The sequence below is a fragment of the Aquila chrysaetos genome, chromosome 26 (assembly GCF_900496995.4).
Source record: "Aquila chrysaetos chrysaetos chromosome 26, bAquChr1.4, whole genome shotgun sequence".
In the NCBI taxonomy this organism is placed as follows: Eukaryota; Metazoa; Chordata; class Aves; order Accipitriformes; family Accipitridae; genus Aquila; species Aquila chrysaetos.
In genome coordinates this window covers 10,036,184-10,055,518 of record NC_044029.1, presented here as the reverse complement: position 1 = coordinate 10,055,518, position 19,335 = coordinate 10,036,184, and the positions used below count along the sequence as shown (strand labels likewise).

Below are 19,335 nucleotides of genomic sequence, written 5' to 3'. Positions count from 1 at the left end.
ATTACAGTCTAATATACTTCTTAGAGTTTCCTGCTTGGCAAAAACTTTGATAAAGTACATCAAAGTGAAATGGAGTAGAGCACCAGCTCTGTTCACAGCTCTCTAACCACATCCCATGAAATAATGTAAGAAGACAAACGGAGATGTATACTGCAGCTTTATGGTCACAACAACAACAGTATCTCATGGAAATCTCTGAGTGCTCTGCATGGCTGAAATGAGATTTCTTCTTACAATATTTGTCATTAATATAAGTTCAAGGAAAAATGCAGTTGCAAGAAAAGACATGCTTGAGACTGCAAAATACTTACTGGTGCCTAATTGCTGGAGAAATTATTCAGGAAAAATCCTCTTAAAATAGAAAACAATATTTTTAAGCTACTGAGGGCATTAGAAAATGTGATTATTTGTTGAATCAGAAACAACTGAAAAAAAATGTTAAAATGCCAAGGGATTGCTCTTATGTGCACCTGAGTTTTTATTAAAATGCAATGATATTTATTTGGTATTTCATATAGCTCTCTTTTTGCTGATTCTTCTTTTTTTCCACCATTTTCAGTCTCTCTTTCAGATTCCCACCCATTCATATAAACCTAAAGTTGACAGCACAAAATCTTGATTACTGAATAATGATCTTGCCTTAATAAAATAAAAAAAAAACCCAAACCAAATGCCCCCAAAGCCTCTCTTTCTTTCTTTCTACTTCTTAACTAAATTACTTAAAAATCACACTTTATTAATGAGCGGCTCAGCACTTAAGGCTTCACTATAAATGGAAAAAACGTGAGAATTGAAAAAAATCCATCAAATTTAAAAATAGCTAGGCACATAAATAGCTGGAAACATTCCTTGGCAATAGAGAAAGGAAAGCTTAGATAAATCAGAATGATATGTAATACAACCTCTTAAATGCATTTTTCTTTATTTGCCTGATTTTAAGAGATGAAGAATAAACATATTACCATTATATGTCTTTATGAAGCTGATAATACCTGAGCTATAGTATTAACTACATGCACACCTGAAAGTCTTAGAGGCCAAATAGGAAAACCACACTGCTGGAAAATTATTTTTATCTTATTTTTCTGCAAGAAAGCTGCCATATAATAAATTTATCAGAAAAAACAGTTTGAAGCCCTCTCAAGGATTCACATTTGTCTTTGCAGATATACGATACAAAGAATCATTCAAAACAAACCTTGTAAGTATGTACTGCAAGTTGTCTTCATTTGTGTTGTACAAATGATCCCAGCTGCCACTAAGATTTGATTTTATAGCACTTATTGGAATGAAAGTAATTGTTTCCAAATACATGGTGTATGAAAACATCCAGAAGAACTAAGTATAGGAATGAGACTTCCCCCCACCCCTCTCCCCTTAAATTAGAAACTCTTACACAGTAAAACGAATCCTCCTAGGGTAAGTAATGCTCACATATATTGTAAATAGAGGACTCCTTTGTAAATATAGTCTAGGCTAACTTACAGATAACTACTTTTCCTATTACCAAAATGCTAAGAATTACACAGTATTGAGACCATTCCTGGTTAAACTTGTGGCACATACTTATCAGGAAACGTTTTCTTCTTTCAAATCAGTTGGACACTACTTTTGTTTTGTCCTTGAGGTGAGGAATCGGGATGCAAATCAACATTAAACAACGGGGCTTCTGAAGTGAACCTATTTCTCAGGGCAGTACCTTAGTCAGAGCTGCAATTCTCTGAGCCAGTTCAGCCTCCACTTCGGGTAAGGTTTCAGCCTTCCTCATCGTCTGCTGCAGCTTCTGCTCAGCCAGCTCTAGACGCTCCTGCAGCTGTCTGTTTTTGTCTTCCAGCTGAAGGCCAAAGACAGATAAACAGGTATATAAAAAAAAAAAAAATAATCAGAATTGAGATTTTCCTTCAGTTTCTTAGGTGTTGGGTAAGCGATCACAACTCGTTACATAGGCATAGACACTCCACAACCTGGGAGAGCTTCTTGGAGAGGTATTAACTCAAGCCTGGAACAGTGTAGGCTGCCTGTCTTGCTAATGATGAGTGATTTGAGGCTCAAGTAGCATATGGAGATGAAGAAAAGGAGTTGTAAAATGGCACTAATGCAGATGAACAAAAAGCTCCTCTGATCGACCTGTTGTTTCTCTGAGCAAATAAAAGTATTGGTGCCAGTAAAATGAGAATTTTCTAAATAGAAATATGGGGTCCATCTCATGGAAAAGTTTATACATGAGCTAAACTGGGAAAGAAGTAAAATTCCAGAAGGATACAATTCCCAGCAAAGTTTCTGAACAAATTGCCAAATGCAATTTTCTGAACAAATGCCAATCACATATTAGGAAAAGTTAAAACTGGCATTTCATTCATGATCATAACACATGGTTGCTACTTGCTTAAGGTTGCAGCGATATTGTTCATTGTGAACCTACAATTAAGTCTGATTTTACAGAGGTGAAATTGATTAACCTGTGATAACCATTAAAGAGAAACAGGAGGACTTTTGATAACTGCAGTATTTTCTGGCCTACTGAGACGCACCACATGATTAAGAATTTTTTGACAGCTTGATAAGTGTTTCCTGCTTTCCTGTTCATTCCAGGTTATAGAAGACATAATGAAAAAAGAAGTGTGCTTTTAGATTTCTTTTGAACTCTTCAAAAGCATGAAAAGGCAGGCTTTTTGCATCAGAATACTGGAAATCAACTTTAAGTCTGCCTGTATACGTTCTAAGCCTAGTTCTGTTGATCACTGCTTTGAGTAGGTAGACCTCTGCAGCACAGCAGGACTTACATTGGCAGCAATAAAAACTCACATACAGGTACCTTACTTTTCCATTGCTGGGTGTTGGTGGTTTGGTTTTTTTCCTAACAATTGAAGATACCTCTTAAAATAGTCAAAGGTAGCTGGCAGAAGCTGGAAAGTTTGAGTTCCGATGCTTTAATTTCCCTGAAGAGTTAGTCACATACAAATATATATACACACATACAGAGGGATGCGTGCATGTATATGTAAATATATCTGCATGCAATCATAGAAACAGAGATTATCAGATCATACAGGCTTATTTCCCATATAGCATTTTATATTGTTTCAAGACATGATAGGTGAAAAAAAATAAAGAAGTCATACTGAGGCTGAGGAGGAATTTCATTTTTTACAGTTTGAATTATTTTCATTTCATGTTAGCTTTCTGTTCACATTGTATTCTTCAAATTACAAACCAGTGTTTTCTGTTCACTTTACACTTCAGCTTTTGGAATCATCATGGAAAAAACGTACCATGAGAGAAAGCTGCACAATCACGTTACACTCTTTTTTTAAAACATATTCATGGATAGTTTAGCTTTGTAAAATTTTATTTACATACTACTAATATGTGAAATCACTAGAATATACTGTATGCAAATTTTCATCTTTCCTGCAGAAGGGAATTTCTTAAACTATTTTCTTATTTTTATTAAATAAAATTCAGAAAATTGTTACATAAGAAACATAGATAATCCTTTACCTAGGCGATATGACTATGTGCATTTATGCAAGACACTATTAGAAACCACAGTTATTTTCCAGTATTGAATGTACACATTGATTTGGTATTCACGGTTGTAGTAGCTGATATAAAGCTTAGAGATGCTGAACAAGTTAGGGTTTTTTTTTTTTTTTTAGATTAACTGATCTGTTGATTAAAAATGAACAGATTAACCTAATGGAAACCTCCTACTGTAGATCTGCCCCCTTTTTTGCATTAATTTTCATTGTGTACAGAGAAAGCAACTAATGCAGATACTGCACCTGACGTAGGATGGCTTCCTTGTTTGCCAGTTCATTTTCCAGCTTATCGTTCATGTCATGTATGGAGGTGGATTCTCTCTGTGCACTGAGGTAGCGCTTCTCCAGCGTAGTTATTCTTTCTTCCATATCTTCCTTTTGTGCCATTGCCTAATGTGACAAAAAAACCCCATCAAGAACCATGCAATTAAAATGCTACAGAATTTTATGTCAGTTTAATTTTCATGCTAACAGTAGACAAGGATGTAAGGTATGCTTAGCAGTAATTTTTCTGTTTTACAGAGAATTTATTTCCTTTGGGATTTCTTGCAACTACAATATTTAAAGAGGTAGCTGTTGAGTAGAGCAAACAGAAACAATCCTCACCTTTTGTGTATTTTTCTAGTTTCTATATTTTTCAGTGCAAAAGCCCATAGCAAACCCAGCTCACATTTACTTGCTTGCTTCTTAAAAAGCAGCAGGCTTGATCAGAAAATAGAAAAACTGATATGGTTACATAATAGTAGAAACATAGTACAGTGATGTGGGGAAAAACGTATAGGCACATTTTTGCTCTTCCTGCTAAAAATTTCTGCCAAAGTACATGTAGCAGACAGCCCGTGACATGTCCTGAAATTTCAGACAAACAAGTGACCATGATGTTGGGTACATGACATAACCATAAGACATGGGTATGTTACCCATATTATCCAGATATGTTATGAATAGGATTCCTTTAAAATCTTGAGCTGTTTTTATTCGTGTATTACAAGCTGGCCTCACTGAAGTCAATAGCTGTAATTTAGATAGATTATTCATTAGTCTGTCTATTACATTGTTTATTTCTCTTCAATTAATTTTAGTGAAAGCAGAAAATTTTATTAGTTTTAAACTTGTGTCTGGCTCTTGAGAAGACTTACATGTTGCCACATAATCTTTCACAATGAAAATATTTACTGATGAGCATATCTTGCTGTTTGCATTATATTACATTATGAAAGCAGTGTTGAAGTAAGCAAGATTATTTTTCAAGACACAATGAACATATAAATAGATCCAAATAGCTAGTCCTAAAATGGACCATATCGAGGTGATCCTTTTGCATATTGCTGGAAAAAAAAAACCATAAAAAAACCTAATTACATATGCAATTCATTAAAAAAAACACAGAAAAAAAAAATCCAGTAATTTATCCAATACTAAACTACCATTCTTGTTACAGGTATTTCATTTTCCCTGTTGGGAAGACTATCTTTTGTGGCAGTACGAAATAATGAAGACAGGCACTTCCACCTTTACAAATCTACTTTAGGGCAGATTTTGCACTGACATTTGGTAATTATTCTACATGCAAATGTATTAGTGGCCACTCTGCTTAGGAAGCGAAGGGCTAAAAGCAAGTAAGCCTGTAGCTGGCGTGATGTGGTATTTAAGAGAGAAACAGCAAGTGGCAATCAAGCATTTGTGAGACAGCAATATTTGTCAAAAGGTAAATGAAAGTGGAGATATCAGAGATCCCTAGTGATACGATGTAGCAGTGGTGGGAAAGGAGAAACATATCAGTGCAAACTATTCTTTGTAACCAGATAAGAATGATACAATACTTAAAAGAGGCAGAGTACAAAGATGTGAAGACACTTTGAGGCTGTGTCAGGCATCAGAAGTTCTGAAGGAACATTTCTTCCAGAATACTAGAAATAACAGGTTAAATATATACATACAAATCCATACACACACACACACACACACACACAAATCCATATGAAATACCTATATTGTAGGAAGCAGGGTAACAGAAAGATAACTACTCTAATATCAAAATACTAAAATAGATTCTAGAAGCCAGTCATCCACACATATTGAGAACATCCACGTAAGAGAAGATACTTGGGAGCACTCTGGAGTACTAAGGAGCACCACAAATTTAAGAGGAGGAAAGAAAGGAAAACTGAATTATATATCTCTATTGAGAGAAGGGAATAGAATATTATAAAAGAGGTAATGAAGTCACCACACAGGAGTAAATATTGTAATTGATTATATAAATAACACCATTTTATAAAACAGCCCAGGAGTTTTAAAAATGTATTTCAGACTGTCTACCTGACCAGCATCTCTATTTAGCAGAGTTCATCTTAAAAACTTGAAATAGCTGAAAACTTGCCAGAATGCACTGTAGTAAAGCTAACCCACTAAGGAGTTGGCCTTCCTCCTATTAGAGTTGCACATATACACACCCACTTTTATGAATACGGTTTTATAAAGAGATTTCCAGCACTATTTCTTAATGTAAATTTTGTGTTTCCTATGTACAAGGGCTTTTATCAGTGCTCAGCTTTTGCTGCCCGTATTCATTGGCCTCTGGCAGTCTGTAGTTGGTATCACAGGAACAACAGCCAAGAAATACGAGGTGAGTGTGGTGAACTCCTTACCTCTCTAATGTCTCTCTGATATTTACTGTTCATTTCCTCTGTTTTAATGAGCTCCTTTCTGGTGGTCTCTGCTTCCTGCTCTACCTCTCCCACCCGGGAAGACAGTGCAGCCAAGCGCTCCTTCATTTGTGCCATTTCATAGTTTTGCTTTTCCAGTAGTTCCTGAAGTTCAACAACTTGACTGGCTTCATCATTTGAGTCGATGGAGCCATTTGATAGGCGCTGTTAACACAGAAATGACATCATTTATTAATTATCTTTTAATGTGGACTCTATCTAAAGAATTTCTAAACCAGATTATTTTAAAAATTACAGAAGCAACTAGGAAGAGAAAAAACACAATAATTTTCATTAGATTAGATTAGATAGATAGGATAGGTAAGGTAAGACATTATCTTATCTACATTATCTTACATATCTACGTTAGGTACATAAAACAGGTGTAGTAATGAAAAAAATTGCAAAAGATTAGTATTCATTCATATCAAGGGATTCCAGAATGTAACATCACAGGGAGAAGTAAACATTTGCATTAAGAGCAGAATACTATACAAAAATAGCTTTAGTTTGACATTATGACTATTCAAGTACAAATTGCAACAATACTACTCCTAAAAAGCACCAAATGACAAGAATACATCTTAGCTCAACTTACACAGCATTTAAACTTAATCAGTCTATTTCGTTTGCAAGATAGGCCACACCGCAGACAGGAAGCAACACAAATAAATCACAAACTGACTGTATCAGAAAGTACTTAGAGTCTGGACAACATACTGGCTAGGTCTACATTAGAAACAAGTTCTGCTGAAGTAGTTTGTGTGCTGCTGAAAGCCCTGGTATGAATACAGTTATAAAGAAAAAAAAAAAAAAAATCAAGAGTCCAAAATTCACATTGCATTTGGAATATAATCTCAGGAATATGATTTATATTGCAAATAAATGATTTCAGGAAAGAAATACATTCACTAGCAGGACTTGTTAGCATTGCCTCATTATAACAGATAGTTGCACTAACCTTTTCCAGCATAGGCTAAGCCATGGTTTCATACAAATTTATCTCATGTCAAAAAAATAGGCAAAAAGAACAAGCAAAACAAAAAAGATTTGATTTTGACTTATAACATGAAAAAATAAAACCGAACTAGTCCAACCTGTCATTAACTTTCTTGATTAGGTGCAATTTTATTTGTTAAATTTACATTATGCAGTATGGGAACAAAGTATTTCACCGTAACTGTCATTTTAAATAGGTTATGGATCAGAGAGCATCAAACAGGAATATTGGTCCTAAAAGGTGCTTCTTGTCCTTCAGATGGTAGGATGTAGAGCAATGTATATATGAAATATTCCTAGCAAGATCTGAGAGGAAACCAAGCTTGCTTTCCTTAGCACTTCTGTATTATTATTGTCAAAATATATTTATACAGAAATCTAGCAATTCAAAGAACATTACATTGCTTAATGGCTTTAACAACATTCTTTCCCCAATCAGCCATAAAATTAACCCAGATCAAGACCACCTGCCCCTCTGCGGATCACTGAATAAAATTATTTTACTCTAAAAATTCATTACATCAAATAACTGAGTTCCAAAATTGCTTTCTTTATACTGCTTAATTATATTATCTTGACATTTTATGTTAGCTGCTGAACCATCATTGATCTACTTTCAGGACACCATGGTAAAATGACAATAGCAATTAAAAAACTTATTTACACTCAGTTTGTGATTTGGAAAGTGTTCAGTTAGTCTACTTCAATCAAAATCCCATTAATATGCAGCAATCACATACGTAAAAAAATAGTACTCAAACAGGGCAGAACATTCTAAACATCGTACTTTATTCCATTGTGTAAATTTGAGATAGCTTTTTAATCTATGATAACTATAATCTGCTTTACAGTTTTAGTCTCATACAGCAATTTTAGCGGTTGTCACAGATGAACAAATTTTACCTTTCATTGAATTTGCCCTCCCAAACAAAAGAAGCTCGAAAAACAATGTGAAAATACGCTATGCCAGTAGAAGCAAAAGGCATCCTGTATATGATGCTGATTCAAACACATTTTCTGAATTAGTGAAAGGAGCAGGAACCTCCCATGCCCCAGAGGAATTCCCTACAGAATAAGCTGGGAGTCAGAACTGCAGCATCTTCTCTATTACTGGTTTTGTGAAGAATGCCCATGTCCCTCATCTTTTCTTTTCCTTTTTTTTTTTTTTTTGGTAATCTGGTTGAATTTTTTGTGCTGAAATATTTCCTGGTATTCAAAGAGTTTCCTGTTGATGATGCTGTGTATTAATCGCAATCCATTTGTAAATAAACAATTAGTTGAATGCTTATAATAATGAAATCTATGTTTTGAATAGATCTCTGTTAATTATTACCTGAAGCACTAAGGGAAATCTCAAAAGAGCACGCACAGAAAAAGTTTCAAAGTAGATATTCTCAACTGTCATACCCCTACACTACCCAAAATTCCCAATATATGCAAGAAATAGTGTCAAATTAGTACAGAGGGGTGGAAAAAGAAAGTACTGAAAGTAAGCTGAAACAATTGGGAAGTCTTTAAAGGAGGGCAGGAACATTAAAGGAAACTTTCTAACCAGTTGAAACATTCTAGCAGAGCAAAGGGAAAATGTAGATGGTCCCCAGATCTGGCTTACAAGTTAGTCATCTAGCTAAAGCCTTCAACAAATTTTGTGATGCTGCCTATCAAATGTGGTCGTGAAAAAGCTACATATGGACACACTCCTTAATTTCAATAATTTCACATAAAAGCATCTACTAGCAATGGCTATTTTTCCTTGAAAAAAGAAATGTGGCAAATAACTAATATGCTCCAATGCTTTGCTTTTTTTTTTTTTTTTTACTGACTGGTTTATCCAAGAAAAGATAGTCCACCTGTTTCTATCACATTTACTTATTTAGACCACAACGCTGCAGAAATGGTATCCTCTTATAGTTTTGACTTCATCTTTTTTGCTTTCTGCAGACACAACAGGTACACACAGCAGCAACGCGTACACGCCTGCAACTCACGCCATCAGGGTCTCTGCCCTCTCCCCGTCCCCTTCCACGGGTTTCTCAGCCAGATGAGAAATCTGGTTGGCATCAGCCTGAAAGACCTCGTACAACTCCAGACGTCTTTGCTTGCGCTAGTTCAGAGCAAACAAAGGTAAATAGAGCAACTACATCCATACCCAGCAACGTAGCACTTGTTTTCCTCATCGCTGGGAACAGCAACAGCAAGAGGAAGGTCTGCTGCTGGTTTTTGGAGGGCTTTTTTTGGTGGAATATCACCACATACCAGAAAAGTAACGGAGAAATCACAGTCCATACTAAGGGTTTCAGAAATACCCTTACTTCATAAAGAAAGCTTTTACACTCAACCAAATATAGCAAAGCAAGCTAGGAGGAGAAACAGAAAGGAGATGAAATAATCGCCAAGTAAATCTGATGACAGTGATGGTATTAACTACAGCAGAGGTGGCATACTGCAGAGGAAATCAAAGTTCAAAAAATATCCTGTAGGACTGAGTGCCATAAAGGGTAATAGGGATTAAACAAAAAATGCCTGGGGGGGGGGGGGCGGGGGGGAATATCTTTGAATTACTTATGGTCTGTGGAAATGGAGGAGGGAAATAAATGTTCATGTTCCCTACCGCTGAACAGTATGAAAAGGAAACCAAGACCCTGGTATCAGATTTTCTTTCTTTCAAGATCCAAAAAGCACAGCCATAAGGCAATCTGCTGCTTGTATAGGAGCGCCAGCAGGGAGAAGGACAGCAAATTGGGTAGCACATAACAATAAATCCCCCCAAATCGTTGCTTCTCTCCCCTATTCTCTCTGCCATGAAATAATAAAAGGAAAACCAGCAGCAGACTGGTTTACTAGTAAAAAATAAGAACAATGGTAAAAGGAACAGCAGGAGAAAGTGTAAAACAAGACTAAACCAGCAAATTGTAGCCTCTGTTAATCCATTTCATATTGCCCTTTCAATTAAGCCTTAGCAATAATACTGAAGGCAAACTGAGTGGAGGAACACTTAAGTTCAAGAAAAAGAGTAAGGACACCAGACTACAGCAGTTAGCAAAGAAATTGTAAAATTGTCCCAGGCAAAATACTTCTCCATTTTATTTTATAGAAAGAACCTTATGGTCAACTACATATGTAGCAAAATATACACAGGAACCTAGTTTTATAAAGGCAAACCCCAAGAACAGTAAAAAGCACCTCCAAGTGATATTTTCCTCCAGTTCTAAAACATCAGATATGTTTGGTCTAAATACTATCAACCAGCAATTAATTATGTATTTTGTGCTAGAATTTAACCTGAGAGAGTGGTGAGAAGGAAAAAAAGAATATCTCACAGGGTTACCGCTGAACAACCAGCGGTGGAGATAGGATTCATTTACTTGATAGAACTCCTCACCAGTGCCTGAGAAGTTTGTGGTAGTATGAGCACAGGTGATTCACATGGTGCCCATGTACATAAACATTTCCATGCCTGAGGACTACATTAAGCTCTGTCTAACCAAAAGGTACCATTGAATAATTGAAAATAATCTTAAAACTCAGAAGTCTGGTCTTTCAGAATTCCTAGAAAAAACTAGTATTTTTATGGTATAAGCACTGGTTTTTTTTTTTTTTTTTTTTTCTTTGTGGTATTTTGTTTTGTTGGGTTTTTTAAAACCTAGGAGTGTGTGCCTTATGTCTACTCTTTACTAAGACACTCTCTAAATTCTTTTTTTAAAGGGGTACTGGCAAGTTCATTGCACCATAAATCCCTAGCGTCAAAATTGAAGTCCTCACCATGTTCTCAAGTCAGTATAATGTCATTGTGGTTTCTGAGAGTTCATGCTGAACAAATTTCTCTCAGGCTCTCTCCTCCTAATGTTCAAGGCAACTGTCTGTATTAGTCAGGCTAGCTACCTTTGGCAAATAGCATAACACAGACTTCTGACACTATGTTACACTAGAGTTATGTCAGTTATGAGTTATCTTTAAAAACATGAAAACCTTTGTTAAAAGCACCCTTTTGATTATACTTATTTTTCTTGACATGCAACATAAAATCTAACATTAAAATGGCTTTTCAAAGGTCTGCATATAGTAAGTTCTATATGCTAACTATGTGAAGGTACATTTGCCCATATAAATATTGTAAATACGCGTAAGCAAAGAACACAAGTTTATGCAAGTTCTCTCTGAATCTTATAACATGCCAAATCAGGGCATTTTATTTTTTTCTTTTTTTTGCCAGTATGAAGTTGGACAAGAAAGCAATGATCTAAAGCATACATAAAAAAATAAAGCAATGGATACCAGCTAAGGTTCAGCAGGTTCAGTTGTTTTTAGAAAAATCACAATATTTAGAAAGGCTAAAAAAATAAGACAGAATTGTTTCTAAGTAACAGAATGTCATTGCTGCAGAAGCTCTTGGAAAGTGGACTATACTGTTACCTGCCTCCAGATATGACATATCCTCATATCTGCCATGAGCCTGTGACCCTAATACTCATGGTGACTGGACTGCAGGATCCCTTTTTTACTCCCTGTTGTTCATCACTGACTCACTTCATTTTGTGACACTTCTCCCCTCCTCTTCTACTAAGGCAGGTGCCAGCTGTTGCTCTATACAATATGGATGTATTTAGCCAGTTGCTCTGACTTTTAGTCAGTCAGCTGCTGCTATGGCAGCTGAGATACGAGAGCTTTCCTGTACTTCACAAGCAATATACAGAACTTTGATGGTATAAATCACTAGAAATATTTTCTAAATACCACATGATCAGTAGTAGTACCAATTTTAAAATCTAAGTTATATTTAGACTCTCTTTGAACCAACATAAGTCCTACGAGTAATACATACATAGAAAATTCAACATGAGGAAGAGTAGGAAAGAAACGGCAATATAAAGTTTAAAAACTTTAAAAACAGGGGTTTTGTTTTTTTTAAGGCTTTAAAAATGGTTAGGCAGACAAATTGGAAAATTTTGTCCCAAATCCCAGAGAAATAAGATTATTTTTAGCTCTGTAGTGGTGGCGATGTTCTGTCTGACTTAGAAAAGCTGGCCACAAAGGCCAGATCATCAGGGGAGAGACAGAAATACCGTCTATTTCTCAGGTTAAATAAACTTGTCTGAATTCTGTAGTATGGAAATACTAAAAAGGAAGTAAAATAATCACCAAAGGAAGCTAAATTATACACTTCAGTTGACTTTATGAAAGTAAGAGTAAAATGTAATGCTACAAAGAGTAACATTTACTGATTCTGTTTGAGATGTAAGAATAAATGAATACCAAGTTGCCAGAAGCTGCTTTTCACTATAGTGTAGTTTTTCCACCCCTATTCCACTCAAATGTCTCATGCAAAAGGTTTAAAAGAAAGTGATATGAACACAGATACATAGCTATGTGACAGCCCAATCACAAGCAACAACTAAACAAGCAAAAGCAATATGATCATAATCTGTATAATCAGCACACAAAACAGAATGTGAAAAGCTATGCCAAAAATAATAGCATTACACCTAAGCTGTCACAGTAATTTCTAAGTGGCTGGTTGCTTCTTTATGTTTGAAGGCTATGCTACTTCTCTAGGTTGTTCTACGTCTTTTGGTCCGTGTCAGGCAGTAATCTCACAATCATTAGAGGTCTCCTCTTCAGTTACTCCGAATTTTCTCGAACCTCTAATCAGCTATCAAAACCAACGTTCTCTCAGCTGAAATATTTCTTCCCCACCCCAATACTGATGTAAAAATAGCTACCTTCTCCAGCACTTTTCTCTCCAAACATCCTCACTTTCTTGCTCTTTCTACCAAGCCATCAAAAGACTCCAGTTTTTACTACTGCTTTAAAGATCTGGAATAACTCTGCTACCTGACCAACTTTCAGCTCTTATTCTTCTTTCTGCTGCCTGCAATCACCTGTCACACGTTATTCACTTTGCAAAATGGCATGGGGGGTGGGGGGAAAGCTTACTTGATGGGTGGGCACTTTTCTTCTTGTTGCTGGCCTCTTCCAGAATGCCTGCCTATTTCTCTTTTGCACTATTAGAAGAGTTTCTGAGATCTTATGCAGGAGAAGGAAATCAGTTCCCGCTTCTTTACTATAAGGGCTAGTTAGCTGTCCAAACCAAATTATACATGCAAACCCTGCTCCCATTTGCCTTGACTAAGTCCTTTTTCTTATTTGTCTCAACAACCTACCACTAGAAATGACTGGCCTGGCAACTCCTTGCCAAAAATCATCCAGCAAAGGTCAGTCAGCCAATGCTGTCAGCTAGCACAGTGCTTGAAGTGTAAAATTCGCCTGCAAAGGTAATGAGACTTTTAAAATCAGTGTTTTAACAGGCTTGATATGTACAAGTATATAGGGGTTTCCATTAGGTAAAAAGGAAAAGAAGTTTATATGACTGAAAGACAAATTAAGTTATATGAAACAAAGAGCTGAAACAGATCAAGAGCTGATTTCTCAAAAAGTAAAGATCTGAGAAGTTTATTGATGTATCATGTAAATAATGCATAAGTAATGCAGCTTTTTGGTATAATAAAATCCCTATGCTATAATGCTGAGCACTAAGTATTCATAGCCATGCAGACATACTAAACTATTAAGCAGAACAGTACTCACAAAATATTTGCCTAGTCCTTTCCAGAGAAAACATTACATTCTTCCCCCAAGCTTACTCCTTAGATTCACAAAGACTTCTACTCCCAGCTCCAGCTTTTATCCATATTTCCTTTCACTCTGAAAACTCCTCACCTCCCCAGGTGTGCCAAGCCATCAAGCTTCATTAAGTCCCCCTCAGCACATGTTTCTTTAATTAACTTTATCAATATTAATCCAGAAAGAGATGATTAGAAAGCCAAAAAGATATCTGCATTGCTTGGAAACAAACCCACCATCTGGTTATCAAATGTATTTTGTGTCTGAAGTGTATTATTTCTCTAATTCAGAATGTGAATGCTTTGGGGCAAGGATCATGTCTCCCACTATTTTTTATACATCATGCATTCTGACTGCATTCAGTAACAGCAAACCAAAAAGTTCTTACAGCAAACTTTCTCTAAGTTACAAACACCCTACAAACTGGTTGGTGTTCAATCCTTACTAAGTCCTCTTTTAAACTGGTCCATCGATGAGGGCTCCACGTGTCCTGCCTTCACTCCTTTCTCTGCCATTCCACTATGCTGCCAGTTAAAAGGAAAGATTTTTTATCTATTCATTCAAAAAAAGCAGCACACATGATATAAATTAATAAGTGAAAACTGAAACTGAAAGTTTTGTTCTGCAGTTTTCTACTAACCCTACAAAGTGATCAGAAAAGTGAAAAATAGTCAAGTTCAAAAGTGGAACAGATTCTGATGATTGCTCTGAAAGCGATCTGCTACTTTTACTATCTTATTTCATTTTAACTGTATTTGATCTGGACTCTGAACATTTTAGCACACTGTTTGCTCCTACAGGATACAATGTCAATGTCTTAACAGATTTTAATATTTATAAACTACCAGCATTTGATTTAATTATTGGAATAAGTTAGTGTTATGAGTAAGAGGAAAAAATGTGATTCTTAAATAAGCTGAATGTGACTGCCTGAGGTATATTATAAGGCAAAACACCCCCAGCTGTTAGAAGTAATTATATACAGCTCTGAGTTCCTCATAAAATGTACCTTTGTTTATTTAGGAGAAAAAGGTCTTTGTTGCACCAGAACTATCAGACTGGTTTACATATCCTGGTATATGTATCTGTTTCCACATGCCTAAAATATTCTGATTTATTTTCCTGATGGGAAAGGAACAACTATGCTGGTAAAACTGCCCTTACTACAGGTAAGACCAGTGTGGTATACTTCTTAGAAAAAGTAGGTAAAACCACAAAACTAGTTCATGAGTTTTAATGGTACAGTCATGGATCTTGGAATAAGGACGGGTTCCCTTTTTAGCAGGTTATAGGTAACATAGTGACATATGAAATATTAAAAAAAAATAAAGGCACCAAATAGGGACAAACAGGCTTTCCATTTTACTAGTGTTTACAAGCTGCAGTTACAAATGTCAGCAATGAAGTTGAAAAATAGAAACAGTGTGCTTCCAAGGAGAAACACCCTGATTTACACTGTACTTAAACACTTAGCTTTCACGTCTTCAGCGTAACAGAAATCCACGCTGAAGTGCTTTGTCAAGCAGGAACCCTCCTAAACATACAAGGCATCTTTGAGAATAAAAATAGTCATTCCCCAGGCCAATTAATCTCCGATAAAAATCCATTAACTTCAGAAGAATTATAGCAAAGATTTGTTTGAACTAAAAGACGTGGTGTGGAACTTACTGTGGAATATTCTCCAATACGGGGCAGAAATAGGCAATGACTTTTGAACCATCAAGGAAAGAGATCATTATAAGTGAAGGGGATACTTTTATGGTGGACATTTAAGGTATACAAACATCAGAAGATTCAATGTTTTTACAAAGCAACTTCAATCCTTCCCAGTTTGCATATGAGCATTTCTGAAAACATTCCATTTTACTGAATAATTCAATTTCCATGGTTCTTATGGAAGCTGAAATAAATACCAGTATGAAATAATGACTTTATTTGAAAACTACTTATTCCTAGTATCATATTTTTGGGGGTCCAGCAAGCACCACTTTAAAGGGACACAATTTATAGCAAGAAATGAGAGCACACTGTGCTTCCTATCAGCATCTGAGACTCATTCCTATTTCTTGCTCCAGTTACATATGGTAGATGGTGCATGAGATTCAGCCACAGGTTCAGGCATCCCAATATGTCTTTAAATATACTAGTTACTGTTTTAGTAAGGAAAATCATTTATTTAGGGTATCTTGACAAATTATCCTTCAAACATTGTGGAAAAAGGTTTCCTTCCTCCAACCTGAACATGATCATTGATTGGATATAGATGAAAATGATTGCTAGTTCAAAATGGCAAATAAAAGTAGAGGCATTGGATTCCTCAAGTAACTCATTACTTCATACACTTACAGGGACTTTTATATTGCTCTTTGATAAAAAACAGAAGGAATCATACTGACAAAATTACATGGGAAACAGCACAATGGGTTATGAGTTAGATGGGCAAATAATTTTATGCTGGTCGCTGGTATGTACAATTTTTTTTCTTCCAAACAAAAATATTAGCCTTTGTATAGTCATTTGTCTGAAAAAAACCCTAACTGGTAAAGAAGTGAAGTTCCATAAAAATACATGAGATTTTTATACTTGTAATGTAGACTCTCTCTCTCTAGATATGTATACTTTGTTTATAATATGAATAATAAAACTACTCCAAGTCACTTCAGATAGGACAGGAAAAAATGCTTCTGATACAGTTCTACACATAACAAAATAGAACCTGGAAAAAAAAAGCTTGCATAGGAATAATCCCAAATATTTGTTTTGATGGATTTTCTCTAAAACCTGTCACAGTTTTGAACTGAGAGTAAAAAGTGCTTGCTTAACTGGATCATTGGTATGCCACATTTTCTTTATTTTCTTTTTCCTTTGAAACTTTTCTTACAGATTTAAACAATTAATATGATTTCATTATTTGACATAAAAAAAATTACACTGATACATGCCAATGAGGGCCAATTCTGGAGTTTTGCATATTCTTGGATTACTCTACATACTTATTAATTGTTTCTCATATTTATTGCTTGTCTTTGTTTCATTAATTTTATCATTGGAATATTTTTTGTTTGTTTTCTCTATTTTAAAGTTCCCTTTAGCCTTCATACATGAGAACTGGCCATGTAGTTGTCAATGAGAAGGATATATGCCTTGCTTTAGCATCTCATAAGACTGCTTTTGTATTCAGAATTCTGAAGCAATACTGAATATATTATCATTTTTATTGGGAATTAATATGTTACTGTTGGAAGCCTTGGTGGTTCAGAGGACAGCGCTTGTGATTATAGAATTTAAAGCAATGTTTCTGCTGCCCTGTGACACAATCATAGAGCTGGCCACCTAGCCCACCACCTTCTTGGCACTGTACCCTGTCTCAAATGTAGGTTATTTCTCCTAAAAATCCTAAAAAGTTTCCAGTTGTGGAGACTCCACCTGATCTCAGCAGTCTGTTCTAGTGTTTCATTGCTTTCACTAGATTGATTGACTGATTCTCTTTATATCTGAAGGTACATTTTATATATTTGAAGATAATAATTCTGTGTCCATTAGTCTCTTCTTCTCTAGGCTTTCAGCCTACATCTTGAAAATTCTTCTCACAGGTTATGTTCTCTAGATTTCTGATTGTTTCTATTGCCATCTTCTGAATTCTCAAGACAGTCCACATCTCTCTTCAAGAGTGGGACGCAAGCTGGATACAAGACTTCAGCTGAAGCTTTACTGGTGCCAAGGAAGGTCCAGGAATATTTCACGTTCTGCAGGTTCAAGTTCTGTTTAGCTGTCCCACCATGGCATTTGCCTTTATACTGTTGATCTGTTGTATTTTTATCATCCACATTAATCCCCAGAACCATTTCTGTAGAATTATTACATTCCTGTTTCCCATATTTTGTAGGTGTTATGTTTCTTCATTCCAGCCTTCCCATACCTTGTATGAATTCCTAAAAAATAACTATGAGGTTTTATCAGAGGGCTCTTTCCATACCAAGGGATGAAGCTTATTCCCTACCTGGGGTTGAGATCCTACCTCTGTCACTGGCAATTATACCACCCTAGGTTATCTTCAGTGTAGGTCCTACCTTCTGAATAATTCTGCTTATTGCTCATAAGACACTTAATCCATTTCATCTTCCTACTTTGTGATTTATAGTAGAACCTTATCTGAATGGATAGCAAGTTATTCCTACTTAGTCTTCTACCAGATGATAACAATCTTTTTCTACATTGCCCGTTAACACCTTCTTCACTGTTTGTGCCACTGCAGAGCTTCATATCTGCCCAGCTTCTTTCCTTTAACATCCCTGCATGCATCATCCATTGGTATCATCTTGATTTCTAATGCTGTTCAGTCCCACCTTTGCAGCTTCCCTACCTGCTTCCTAATAGATTTCCCAATGGGCACTTCATTCACTGGGAATTCTGCCTTTCCTGGCCTGCCCTTGTGGGGAAATCAGGCTATTGTCCTTACAGATCAAGTGAAGGATCTGGGTGGTGGCAAGTGGTGTCCAGTGGTCACAGATCTAGGTAGGAGAATATCTGATAATAGAAATGGTTGCATCTTAATTCCCACATCAGGTGATCTTTCTCAGGTTTTTTTTTAAACAACTTTTTTAAATCCTTTAAAGCTCTTCTGTTTGTGCAAGTGGGCCTCTCCGCAAGTTTCTGTATTTGCTAGCTTTTAAATTTCTCTTGCCTAAATGATATACCTTAGAAGCTCTATTGCCATAGAGCAGAAATTTTAACCTACCTGGTCCAGGTCCCCCCTCGAGAACATGTGTGACCTTACCTGTTTAATGACCTGGCATCCACCTGCCAATGAAAGCAACTCACAGTGCGATCTGCAGTCTGTTCCAGGCACAAAAAGCTAGACCCAAGAGGCTCCTTGTTGGGTTTTTTGTTGTTTTGTTTTAAATCAGGATGATTCCATGTTGAAATCCCTAATACTTTCCTACAGCAGATATCTTACAAAGTTTGGAATTCTGTGAAATCAGAATTAAAAGCCATTCACTCTTTCTCTTCTTAGAATTTTTGCTCTTTTTTTTTTGTTTTTTTTGTTTGTTTTGGTGTTTTTTTCTTTCCTTAAGTAATAAATATTCATAGTTATTACTTCTCATTACTTCTATTTTACCATTATATTCTTTTGAGATGTTTCATTTATATTTGATAATGAGTCTCCATTTATGATTACACCCTGTCACCATTAATAAGATTTCTCTTTCTTAAAGATTAACTAGCTTGATTTCCCTTACTGCTCATTTAAAAAACAAACAAACAAACTATGTACTGAGCCATTGCTTTATAGAAATCAGTTTATGGTACAGTAGAACAATTTCCTTTTGAACTAATTTTTTTGTCTCATAAAAATATATATACATAAACTACTTTCTACAAAATGCATAAACTCTCATTTTAGCATTCTTTGATTTTCAGGTTCTGGAGTGTTTTTTTTTAATTCTCAATTTTCCCTATTAGCT

The 19,335-nt window shown here is 35.8% G+C and overlaps 1 protein-coding gene across 19 annotated transcripts in view; it reads right to left on the bottom strand.

Annotated features, from left to right (window-relative positions):
- Positions 1-19,335, bottom strand: part of PPFIA2 (PTPRF interacting protein alpha 2) — a 344,800-nt gene that overhangs the window by 64,903 nt on the left and 260,562 nt on the right. For all 19 annotated transcript variants that reach the window (XM_030002992.1, XM_030002986.1, XM_030002990.1 and 16 more), the window contains 3 exons: positions 6,194-6,415; positions 3,786-3,932; positions 1,700-1,834 (listed from right to left, as the gene is read on the bottom strand). In XM_030002992.1, coding sequence (XP_029858852.1) covers positions 1,700-1,834; positions 3,786-3,932; positions 6,194-6,415 — 504 coding nt within the window. The remainder of the gene's footprint in view (positions 1-1,699; positions 1,835-3,785; positions 3,933-6,193; positions 6,416-19,335) is intronic.